The 12,592-nt window shown below is 42.5% G+C and overlaps 1 protein-coding gene and 1 long non-coding RNA gene across 3 annotated transcripts in view; both read left to right on the forward strand.

The window, feature by feature from the left end:
• Positions 1-183: 183 nt before the first annotated feature.
• LOC144995279 (uncharacterized) lies at positions 184-1,816 on the forward strand. The gene is made up of 4 exons (XR_013658867.1): positions 184-422; positions 975-1,152; positions 1,282-1,376; positions 1,533-1,816. It is a non-coding gene; the product is annotated as an uncharacterized LOC144995279 (long non-coding RNA).
• A 4,143-nt stretch (positions 1,817-5,959) lies between these two features.
• orla-uba (major histocompatibility complex class I-related gene protein-like) overlaps positions 5,960-12,592 on the forward strand; it is a 31,341-nt gene continuing 24,708 nt past the window's right edge. The window contains exons 1-2 of one of the 2 annotated variants that reach the window (XM_011480968.4): positions 5,960-6,106; positions 8,246-8,363. In XM_011480968.4, the coding sequence (XP_011479270.1) occupies positions 8,306-8,363 (58 nt within the window). In that variant the 5' untranslated portion in view covers positions 5,960-6,106; positions 8,246-8,305. The remainder of the gene's footprint in view (positions 6,107-8,245; positions 8,364-12,592) is intronic. The other variant, NM_001278878.2, reaches the window with a different exon arrangement.

Consider the following 12,592-nt stretch of genomic DNA (forward strand, 5'->3'; position numbering starts at 1 on the left):
AAATAATGAGTATTTTATAATAATTACATTTTTTTAGTTTGTTCATTTTTCATGGCATTTCAAAGGCGCTGATGGCTCCATACGAAGCGCGAGCCACGTAAAAAACAGCTTCGTAATGAGCTCGTATTTATCGGGCGAGACCTGCAGAGCTGATAGCAGGGAGAGGCACGCGGGGCGGCTTCAATAGACCTTTTTCGCAAAAACCGGAAGTACGTCATCAACGTGTAAACCTAGTTCCGGTTTGTGCTTCGCTGGCGGAGGAATGGCAGAGCCTAGAGTGTTTTCGAAGAGCCTGAGTTGTGTTCCGAAGTTCACCAGCACCGATGTGATGAAGAGTGTGAAGATGCAATCGTCCACTAAAGGAAACAAATTGGACATGGGATATAAATTCGTCCACGAAGAGTTTATCCACCATTACCAAGGTAAGCTTCAGCTAGCTTTAGCCATAGCCGCATCACCGGTAACTCTGTGTGTTTACGTCAACTGTAAATCCTGGTGTTATTAATTTGTAATATAAGGCATCGCAGTGAATATGTTGTGTGTATGTTTAAGTGAAAAGGCATGAGATTAACATAACACCCAAAAATTTGGTGAAGCTGTAAATAAGAAATGTTAAGTTGCCCGTATGCGTGTTCATTTTGCTGCGGTTGCGGCACTTTCTTCACTTACTAGTATTATTTTTCTGAAAGTATGGTGAGCAGAAGTCCTCTTTTCCTGGACATGTCCTCTCTTTTGATACTTATATAATAAAATAACATTGAACATAGATGAAATGTAATTATATTTGCTTCATGTATGCAGCTCTGAACACCAATTACTCTCGATGAAATATCTCACAAACTCACTTCACTCCTCTTTTTTACAAACTCAAATCTGGTCACCCTATTGACAGTTATAGTTTCATGTCATTCTGAACATTGATGTAGCAACATAAGTATGTCCTAATTTTAACCTATATAATTTATTGTGTCTAGATATCACTGGACGCAGAAAGTGCCAACCTGAAAGCTTTCGTCTGCAGTTGTGTGGCTGCTAAAGGATTTTGCAATCACATAGTTGCCATCCTGTTCCAGACCGCACATTATTCACAGCTGGGTCTGCAGGCTGCTCCACCCCCCTGGCCTGCACGAGTGGCTTGCAAAGATGGCACAGGTGGGTTTGTGATCATATTGTCATTATTTTTTAAGAACGTATGTGTATCCATAACAACTCTAAATTATTATAAAAACACCCCAAGTAGTTACTACAGACTTTAATTGCTTTCTGCCTTTTACTTATAAGGGAATCCATCCTGAACCGGTTAGTGAGCTGATGGTGCAAAAACCCAAAACAGTTGGCAGGGACGGTCAGAGGTCCACACTGTACAAGGCATACAGGTGATTAACTTTTTGTTGCTTTGTGAGCAAGTTAAGTTTTTTTTTTTTTAATCTTATGACTAACCAAATTATGGTTACAGCAGATATAATGAATTAAATTGAAATGTAGTTATGCACTTATGTCTAACTTTTGTGTGTTGTGTTTCTCTTGTGTAGGACCACAGCCAGATCCATATGATGGCATCTGGAAGCAGATTATGCCAGGTGCAGCCCCAACCTCTCATGGTTGTGTTGGATGGGTTTCTGAGATGGAATGAAAGAGAACTTGGATATATATTGTGGCAAATGCATGAATGCACACCTTAAATTACACTTATCTTGTCTTTAACAATCAGTTCAGCCTTCTGTCTTACTGTTGATCTGTAATGTTATTTTTTATTGTAAATGTTTGATGTTATTTGCATACCAAAAAATTAAACGAGGCACAATTTTGACCAAAATTGTTTTATTTGTTCATCTAATTTTTTTGTGTAGTCAGTCACATTTCAACAGAAAAATATTACGAATATAACAATTATATTTAATTAGATTTTAAGAATATGTGGAAACACTAAATTTTTCCATACTATTTGCACATTATACATTATTTACATACCAAACATTAATTCACTCTTCAAAACAAAAAAGTCCATGATAATTTGCCAAAACACGGCGGTTAAGCCAGATCTGATTCACACTGCCCATCAGTGTGAGCGGCACAGAGAGTTCCTGATGTGAAAGGACTTTATCCTACTGATCACTCTTTCCACCATAATTCTGAGGCGGGTGATGGCTGCGGTTTGTTCTGTTTCCTCCTTGCTGAATTGAGCTGAAAGCTTAAAAGGTGGAATATTGATCTTAGATCCAATGTCAGTTAGGAGGTCTTGAACGAGGAACTTTTGTCCGCCATGACATCGTCTCCTGGCTCCAGCAAAGGAACTTGGCTTCTAAGTCATGGATGTAATCCAAAGCCTCATCCAGAGCACCTGTGAAGATAAAGAAATTAAAAATCAGTCTTAATATATTAATGCTACCTTTCAACACAACACAGTAATCATGTTTTGAAAAGTATGTTAAGTATTTAATTACAAATACATTTCATTTATTTTTGTTAAGGAAATTACAAAATGACAAAATGCTCAAAAGTGATTAAATACATGTAATTAAAATAGGTGAGAGCATGAACATCTTTTATTATAAATATTAATTTGTTCAGGTAGAAATGCATGTATCCAATAACGGTACACATAGTTGACTAACGTTAACCAAACACATTATGAACAACCTTACCTGCAGGTGGGTGTGTCACGTAGTCGTGATCCATCTTTACTGTCTTAGCTTAGCCACCATGTCGCTATCTTCACAGCTTAGCTGCATAGCCTGACGTTTGAGGTTCTGTCATATTCTGACTCCCTTCTCAAAGGATCAGTAAAGTTGTTCCAAGGGAAAATACTCGGGGCAACACCACTCTTCAGGCGACGAACGACGCAGCCGCACCACAATCCCGGAGCGAAGTTAGTAAGTGCCGGCAGCAGAGGGTGCTACCTGTGTTTACATTAAAACTATGCCCTTCATCTCTTCGGATCGCCTATATCCATTTGGGTTTCAGGTTTAGATCCACAGGAAAATAATGAAATGAAAGGTAAGGCTGTTTTTGGTTGGAAGACGAACAGCCTGGAACGCAACAGAGACTGCAACTCTTCGACTCTGCCATTCTTCATATCTGCTGCTACGCTAACAGGAAGTTGTTTTACATGTCATTGACGTATTTCCGGTCGAAAAATGCGGAAGTGTGAAAAAGGTCTATAAACACTCCGATCTTCTGCCGGGAACTTGACGTACCGCGGGGCAGAGACCAACTCGCTGATGACAGACTGAGAGTTCGCGCCAGTGTTGCCAGATAGAGTCACAGTTTTCCAGCCCAAAAGTCATCTGAAAACCGCCAGACCCAGCCAAAAACCGCCCAACACAAGTTTTGATTATGTTTTTTCCCCGTACTGGACTGATAAAATGAAAAAAAATTCTAAATAAAAGATAGTTCAGACTAATAATAAAATGTGTACAATATTGAATATTTCTTCAGCGGGCCGCCTTCTTCCATTCATTTGCTTAACCCGCTATATCCCCGCTAAAACCTGCGTCCGGCTCTTTCATCCTTGTGCTGTGCTGGAGCGCCCCGAATACCGTATTTTGCGCTCTCTTGTGTAAAATACACCGAGGAGCGCGGGGGAAACAACTCTCAGCTGCAGAGGATGTGAACAGGTGAACAGGTAGAGAGGAAAAGCAGGTGGAGAGGCGGAGGAGGGGCTTTGGATCAAACTCTGTCAGAGAGATGCAAACACGGGCATCAGATTGAGACGCAGCTTTCACTGCAGGAGTTGAAGCAGAGACTTTCCCTGGGATGATTTTATGAACTCAAACATGGAAACATGATTACCAAGTAGAACTCTTCAAAATAATAAACCTGATCTCTCCACATTCTCAGTGTCTACCATGCATTGACAAACACATCGCTCCATGCAGCGATCAGACCAGAACCAGTAGCTCCTCCCACACGCGACCGCGGTATCATCCTTTAAAGAACATAATGTGCATTTGCAGCGACGTATGCTTCAGACGATGTCCGATTGGCCAATCTACATGTCAATCAAGTCCCTTACTTCTCAGTGAGGATTTTGATTGGCTGGTGGATTTTAAAGAAGTACTTTTTTTTTAATCTTTTCTGGCCCGCGATCTACACTCATGTCATTGAAGGTCGACCGGTAGATCGCGATCGACGTAATGAGCACCTTTGAATAATATATACATGCATAATATATATAATGATGTCAAAACGGGTTGTGGCTCCGAGTGCTTTCTTTTTTATTAGGGGCGGTCCCAAATGGCTCTTTGAGTAAAAAAGGTTGCCGACCCCTGACATAGACAGTGGACACAAAAACAAATTTTTGGCACAAATGGAACCTCATACAAATGGAACCTCATAGCGCCACACATCAAGGAATAAAACAGGTTCACATCTAGGAAGCATCCCAAAACAATTTACCGTAGTTTATTCAATTAGCTTGTTTAAAAATGTAATATAAAAGGATTAAAAATATATATATTGACTTTTCCATTCATGATCAGAGTCTTTTTATTACGTGTTTTAGAGCTTTCACTTTTATAGTTATCCTTCAGAAGTAAACAACGGTTGAGGCGAGGCCGTGAATTCTTCCTATTGGAATCCAGCCCGTGAGGACAGGGGTCACCTGAGGACAAAAGGAGCAAAAACAATGGAAACATGTTTTTAAATCTACGAATAAATTTAACTCACAGCGCTCTTGTTTTAATGTTTAATTTAAACGTCTAGTGTAAAAGTAATATTTTTTAACTTAAAAGTTGTCAAACTTTTCAGGCAAATCTTCCTTGCCGCATGAAAGCCTGTGCAAACCCTTTTTAAGATAAGATAATACCAATTGGGACCATTGGGAGTTAGGTCATCTAGACCCAGTAGACAGTGCTCTGAACCTTTTCTTTCTTCAATGATTTGTGATCTTCACTGGTGGTCATGGATTACATGAAATCTTTCCACCTTTATCCACCTTTGTCATGGTAGGGAGAACACTGTAAGGGTGGAGTCATCTAAGATAACACAACGGATAAAGTAAGAACAACAAAATATTTTATGTTAAATTTGAAAGAAAACTGCCAATCACACTACTATGGGTGAGAATTTATTGCCTCTTTCTTGCTGTTTTCAGTGCCTGTCTGTGGAAATATGATGTAAGACAAGTACAACAAGAAGCCTCTTCGTCCTTGCAAAAGCCACCAAGGTAACAAACACACCTATATGCAATTTCCTGGTTAGAGTGCAGACTGAATGCCCTTTCATCAAAACCAAAGACTGATCAGCTGACTTACCAGAAACAGACAGGAGCTGACTGTTTGTGACCAGAGGAGGAGCTTTTGTTCTACTGAAAAGGTTTTGTGGTTTCAAACTTCCCTGTTTTAGATAATTAGTTTAAAGTAAACAATTTAAATAAGAGGGGACAGAACCTTAGATGTGGTTTAACTTTACCATCAAGGTTTGCTTTTGAATACACTTTTTGAACTTTATAGCATCAAATGCAGTTTAATGTACTTTGTAAAAATATATATTATTACTTTATGTTTGTCTTAAGTAATAAAATAGTCATAAAATCAATCCATTGTGTGTCCTGTGTTACTGTTGCCCAAAACAAAACATAAAGCAAAAAGTATTGGAGTAGGGGCATCCTGTTTGTTTTTGATCCTTTATTAAATATTGTTAATCTTACAACTTTTCTCCCCTTCATTTTGTGGACCATATCTTCTCTTGGATAAAAGATTGTGGTGCAGCAAACATCAGGTTTAAAAATAGAAATTACAATCATATTTATTTCTAAGCTGCTTCTAACTGTTCTAAAATAAAGTCGCATATACACCCAAGGATGTGGCAAATTACATCTGCAAACAACAAAGACCACATGACCTAAGAATCGTGTTCTTGCACTTCAAGTACGTTATCAACCTCTCTGACGGCTTTTTGCCTAGACACAAGTGACGTAAAGTCATCGTGTAATTTTCATTGGTCCAAAATAAAAACAGGAGTTCCGGTCTAGGTCTCGTCAGGAGAAGTTCCATAATACAGTCTGGTTTTCCATGAAGAAGCAGGAAATACGAACAATGTAACCGCACAACAGTGATTACCCTTCTTTTTCTGATTTTTAGTGGAATACACAGAGCAGTGGCAGGTGAGTTTATAGTGAATGGGTAGATTTGGGTTATTTATATAATTGTCTAATTAAAGTTGTGTGGCTCTGCGATGGACTTGTCTTGTGCTTGTGGGCTCGTGGTTGTCCTCGCCTATCTGATGGGTTAGCCTTCAGAACACCATGATGATCCAACAACTACTTTAGACATTTCTTTCAAAATTACAGTCATAAGTCATATATGTGTGTGTTTTTTGTTTATTATGGGTCCATCTGTTGTCTCTTTATAAGAACACTTAAAGATGAAATGGAATAACAATTGTTTGTTTTTAGTTAAAATACAGGAAAAAAAATGTTTTTTTGCTTTCGCTTTTGGCTGATGTTATTTGAAACTGAAGGGAATTTACATTGACGACACATAAGATGTACATTGCTGCATTGCCCATATGTATTTTAAGTGCTTTTAATGTTAAATTTGGTTGGTCACACATTTCTAAAGGGTTATTATGAACCCTAACCTTAAACAAAATAAGTGTGGTAAGAAAAAGCTTTAGCACTGGCGGCAAGTATTTAGAAAATTATCATGTGTGCGAAAAGTTTCTTTCTTTGCTTTTAGCTTTTCTTTTTATGACACTTGTTTATTTATTTTATTTTTAATTGTTTTAACCTCTTAGTTGTTGATTCGAATGTTTTTGAGCTTTTATTGTACAGGGCTTTGTTTGACTGACGTCAGTTCATTATAGATAAATTAATTACATTAAACTTCTCTTCTGTTCTAATTATCAGTATGAGATCCGGGAAAAATAAGTCTTTAGACACAAGTTAAAGAGGTTGAAATACTGTGAAGCAGCAGTAAGTCAAAAATGTTAGCATTATTTCCTCTCTTTCTGTTAGAATAGACATAGACAAATAACAATGACAAACAACGTTATCAGTACATTTGATAAACATCTACCGGTAGTTTTTATCATAGGACACCATTTTTCATCTCCATTTATAGTCTGAAGGGTATTTCTGCTGACCTTGTCCAACAAAAGTCGAGAATGTTATAAACGTTTTATTTTAAAATTAATTCATTTAAAATTTATTTTAAATGATTTTAATTGATCACTCAACTACAAAAACCTTGCAGGCTTGCAGTCAGTACAGTATTGCATTTCCAGCTGCGTTCGCTCAGGTTGGGGCCTTACTTCTCCCGCCCCTTTCTCCTAATATTTTTGTGATGATTGACAGGTGATGTTGAAGCAAAAGCAAAAACATACGTCACACACCTGGTGATCTGTTGCTGCGTTGCGTCCACCTGAGTGATCTCAAACATGCTTATTGTGCATCTTGGCTGCACATATTTGGTGTCTCCAACATGAATCTCCATCCGTTTTTTATAAAAATGTAGGAGTAGCTGACCGGCTGCTCTACAATAACTTGTGACTGGGGTTTAAATGTGCAAAAAGTCATAAGATAGAAAATCCAAAAATGTTTACTGAATTTTGTTTCTCCTTTACTGATTTGTGGTTTAAAGAGTAAACTTAAAAAAAAAAAACATTCAACACAGACTCAGAATTGGGAGCACATCCTCTCTGACATCTCCACCTTCAATTTCAATGAGTCCAAGTACAGTCCAGACTTAATGAAAATCATCTTTAAGCCACACTGAGGGTCTCAGTTTGGGAGGAAGTGTTGCCAAGTGTCCAGCAGTAAGAAGAAGACAATAGAAGAACCATTGATGGATTTACAGAACTGTAGAATTGAAGTCTTCTTTAGTGTTTAATAGTTAGAATTCAACAGTGTTAACTGAACTGTGTTAAAAATGATGTTTAAATGAGAAAACAGCAGATATGGAAGATTAAATAAACAGAAATGTATTACTGATTTATTTACTTATTGATTTTTTATTAACATATTTAATTTGAATTAGAGTTTTATAAGTAAATTTTGTGCAGAAAACAGTTAACAATAGAGTATAGTTAACAGTATAGTACATGTTCCATACAAATTTATTGGCTCTCAGACACTCACTAGTTGAGTGTGTGTGTGTGTGCGTTGAAGTTGCGGCCCTCGCTCAGCTAGACCCTGCGTTCATTGGCCCCCAGGCAAATTGAGTTTGAGACCCCTGGTTTAGATCATAGTCACGTGCTCCGACTCTGACGTTTCATTCAATTATTCTCTGATCTTTTGATCCAGAACCCAAGGAACAGATTCTAAACAGGAAAGTGTCAGACTGAGATCATCAGAAGATCCAGAATGAAGATCCAGATGTTTCTGTGTTTTCTGGGACTGAGTTTCCACAGCGCTGCTGCAGGTCAGTCACCAGTTTTTAACCTTTTGATTTGATTTTGAACTGTTTGTGTTTTTATCAATCATTTTGTTCCATAGGAATTTTTGTTTCTTCTTCTTCAATATAATTAAACCGATGAGGTTATTTATATAAAAGTGAAAGAGTTTAAATCTAGAGCGACGTCACTGAAGTCTGTTTTTATTTAGTAAATCTCTGTTTATAACCAAATCGGCCGGCAAGATCATGGCGGTGACTGGTTTCTTTATCGAGCACCGAGCACCTAACTTATTTATTGAGCTTTTTTGAAGCAGCAAGATTTACCTTTTCCTGAACACGATCGGGAAACGTTCTGGATTGTATTTTTTGGATACATTCTACAAATTCCCACCGTTCAAAACGCCAAAATCTGCAAAAAGAAGCTCCGCTAGCTTGTTTTTATGTTAACCGACGAGCACAGTTCGGTAAGTTAGAAATATATTCACAGATTTGGACTTCCGGCCTCAATAACTCTTCTGATAAACATTAAAAAATGTGATAGCAGTTATCTCAATGCATTTGTATTAACACAGATAGGGAACTACAAATGCATGCCAAAAGAAAAAAGTTCGGGTTTTTTTTTTGCCTTTTGATCACAATTGTTCTCTTCGAGGTGTAAATGCAGACATGCAGCGAGCCAGCTGCCAAGCGACCGTTAACAAAGTGCAACCTCTGTGCAACACTTTTCTATAAAAATCAATAATCTTTTAAAAAGCGAAAATATCTACATTTATATGAACTGGTAATGAAGACCTGTCAGCATATTCATGCTACAATAAATATTTTGTGAGAAAGTCCATCTTTATTATATTTGATTGCATACATTTTTCACATTTTATTAGATGTATGAATCATAAATAAAATGAACAACAGCTTTAAAAATACTGAAGCTACAGTCACCATACTTCCTTTACCGACTAATTATGACCTTACTGTCCGACTACAACACAGATTTGGTCAGATATCCACTTTGTTTATTTTTAGGAATTTTTCATATAGAAATATGGTTCATATTTTGTCAAAAATGTTTAATAACTCTGAAAGTTCTGAAGCTACATTCACCAAAATCTTTGTACTGAGTAATCATGACTTGATTGGGTAAAATTATATTTAGAGAAGAAACTATTTATTTCAAAATTTGTCTGTGAACAAACTTTACTTGTAATTTCATCAAAAGGATTACTTCTGAGTACACTCCAGTGTTACTAGTAAGGAAGTTGGTTGAAAAGTAATGAAAAGTCTGTAAAGAAAGTTTGGTAACAGAAGCTTTCAGTATTTTCAGAGCTATTAAACATTTTTGACACAATATGATCCACATTTCTATATGAAAAATTCCTAAAAAACAAACAAAGTGGATTTCTGACCAAATCTTTGTTGTAGTCGGACAATAAGGTCACGATTAGTCAGTACAGGAAGTTTGGTGACTGTAGCTTCAGTATTTTTAAAGCTGTTGTTCATTTTAATTATGATTCCTACGTCTACTAAAAGGTGAAAAATGTATGCAATAACTTTTTTTTTTTTTTAAACTTGTCCTGTCCAACAGCTAGGTAGGCAGATAAGAGCTGAGGGCCTCTTGTGTTGGACATATTTTACTTTAACAAGAGGGGTTATTAATCTTCAGACAAACCAAAGGTGTGACTGGACAAACCCCTTTTGTAATTGAGGCCAAACTTTATTCATTTCAACCATGATTGAAAATCTTTGGTGTTGGACCGGACGGAAAAGGAAAGAAGGGAAGAAGAGGGAGGGATGTCGGGGGGGGGGGGGGGGGGGATAGTGAGAGGGGGGGGTAAGACCATGAAGCAACATAGAGCAGACAGGTTTACTGGTTGTTTATCATTACGGTACAGTTCAAATGTAGTTCAAAAAGGGCGGGGCCTGTCCACACACACACTCAAATATTATCAACACACCTGCTAACTGCAAAAAAAGTTCACATGTCAACATGTACACAAAACAGATAGTGTTCACGAACGCATACCTTTGCCTTTAAACCAACTAGTGTGAAATCTTTCATTCATTCAATCATGCAAACTATAAGTGCAAAGGTGAGCTAACACCTGTGCTCAGGTGGGTGTTTATGTTCTTCTAAAATGGATAGTGGAATGTGAAAAGAAGGAGGAGGAGCGCCCAGCCACCCCCACACCCAGACCCCCGCCCCAGCAGCAGCGGCAGCCGGAATTCCCCCAACGCCACACGGGAACAGGCAGGGAACAACCGCCCCCCGGGCGACCAAGACCGCCACCCAGGCCAGGGCCAGCAGGACCGCCGCGAGGCCCCCAGAGCCAGAGAGCAGGGAGGCGCGGAGGGAAAGAGAGCGCCGCCCCAGCCCAGCCAGGAAAGCAGCCCCCCCGCCGCGCCGGAAGAGCCCAACGCAGGGCCCCACCGGAGAAGGACGCCCACAGCCCCAGACGAGCACCCCACCACCACCCAGGAGTTCCGGGCATCCCCCTGCCCCAACCCCAGGTACGAGCCAGGACCCCCCAAGGGAGACCCGCTCCGCACTCCAGGCAGCCACCCACCCGGCCCACGGTTGGTCCAGGGAGGGGCAAGGCAGGGGCCTGCCGCCCCCGCCCAGGAGGGGGGAGCCCCGGGGAAAAAAGGGTGGCCCACAAGGGGTGTTATAAATATGGCCTGACCAGGCTCGGCCATGTTGGAAGTTTGGCGGGGCCCAGCGCTCAGGGGCAAGGACCAGGACCCGCCCCCCAGGGACACGAACACCCCCGGCTCAGGTGTAGTATGAACCCCCCCACCGTGCGGAGAGAGCACCGCCGGGCCCAGGGAGCCGGCACCCAAGGGACACGGCCGCCATCGCCAAGATGCCTGCACCCCCCACCAGGGAAGGGGTAGGGGACAGATGGACCCAGGTCCCACCTTCCTTGCAAAATGTGTGTGCGTGTATGTGTGTTTGAGAGGGTGTGTGTGTGCATGTGTGTGTGTTTATGTTGGAATGCATATATTGAAGGGGGAGGGGTGTGTGTACTAAGGGGGGTGCAGTTAAAATTGGCGAGTAGGGCACTGAGGGGACATCTCCTGATTACTCACAGTGATGTCCCCTCACCCTCCCCACCAAGGGGCCCTAAATGTCTAAGGTTAAATTTGGCGGGTAGGGTGCCAGGAGGACATCTGCTGCTTGCTTGCACTGATGTCCAAGCACCCCCCCTACCAAGGACCCTACATGTCTAAGGTGCAAATAAATGCGAAAGAGGGGGGGCCCACTCCATACGGCAACCATAGGAGGGGGGCCACTGCCAAGTAGCCCCCCCCCCAAGGCGCATCGCAGGCAAGACCCCCCACCCCCTCACCCTAATATGAGGTTATATGAGGAAGGGGGTAAGTTGGGGACAGCTGGTAGACTGTCCCCAGGTGGTCAAACAGCTGTCCCCCAGCCCCCCCCCAGCAAAGGGGCCAGGGCCACCCAGCCCAGGGGCCCCACCCCCGGAGGCGCCGACACCCCAGGCCCGGCACCACCCACCCCACACAGAGAGAGAGGAGCCAGAAAGCGTCCCCCCCCCCCCCCCGGAGCAAGCCCAGGCCCCCACCCCCAGACGCCGGCCCTAGAGGAGCTCTGGTCAGGCCTTGATGGGACCGAGGAGGCCAACCGGCCGAGGCAACCACTGATTGCCTCAGCGGAGACCCCGACCCGCTAGCCCCCCCGACCCGTACCAATAATGCCCCCCCCTCCCCCCCCAGAACGCCCCCCCACAGGACAGGGCCGACAAACCCCCCACCCCACCCCACCCCAGACCCCGCAGCCGAAGCGGGTGACACCCAGAGCGACCGGGGGCCCCGAGAGGGTTGTCCCGTCCCGTCCCAGAGCCAGGGAAGGGCCGATCCCAGCCCCAGGTGCAGATGGGCAGCCCATCCGGCGCCGCAGGGCCCCCCGCCAACCCCCCCCAGCACAGGCAAAGGGACCACCCCCCCAAGCCAAGCCAGACCACCACCCCACCCCCCCACCACGCACCACCACACCCAAGCCCAGAGGACCACGCAGCGCCCCAGCCCGCCACACCCAGGCACCGGACCCGACCCCCCGACCAACGGAGCCCCCACCGCCCCCGCCAGGCACCGGAGGCCCCGACCCCCACCCCAAACCACAGCAGAAGGGCAAGGAGCAGCGACGACCAAGCCCCCCACCCCCCTAAGTCATGAAGTCAACCACAGGAGACCAGAGAGACTGAATTCTTTCAAAGTTACTTGAGCTTTGGGCTGACATT

This window comes from Oryzias latipes, chromosome 11 (assembly GCF_053564925.1).
Source record: "Oryzias latipes strain Hd-rR chromosome 11, Olatipes_Hd-rR_3.1".
Taxonomy (NCBI): domain Eukaryota; kingdom Metazoa; phylum Chordata; class Actinopteri; order Beloniformes; family Adrianichthyidae; genus Oryzias; species Oryzias latipes.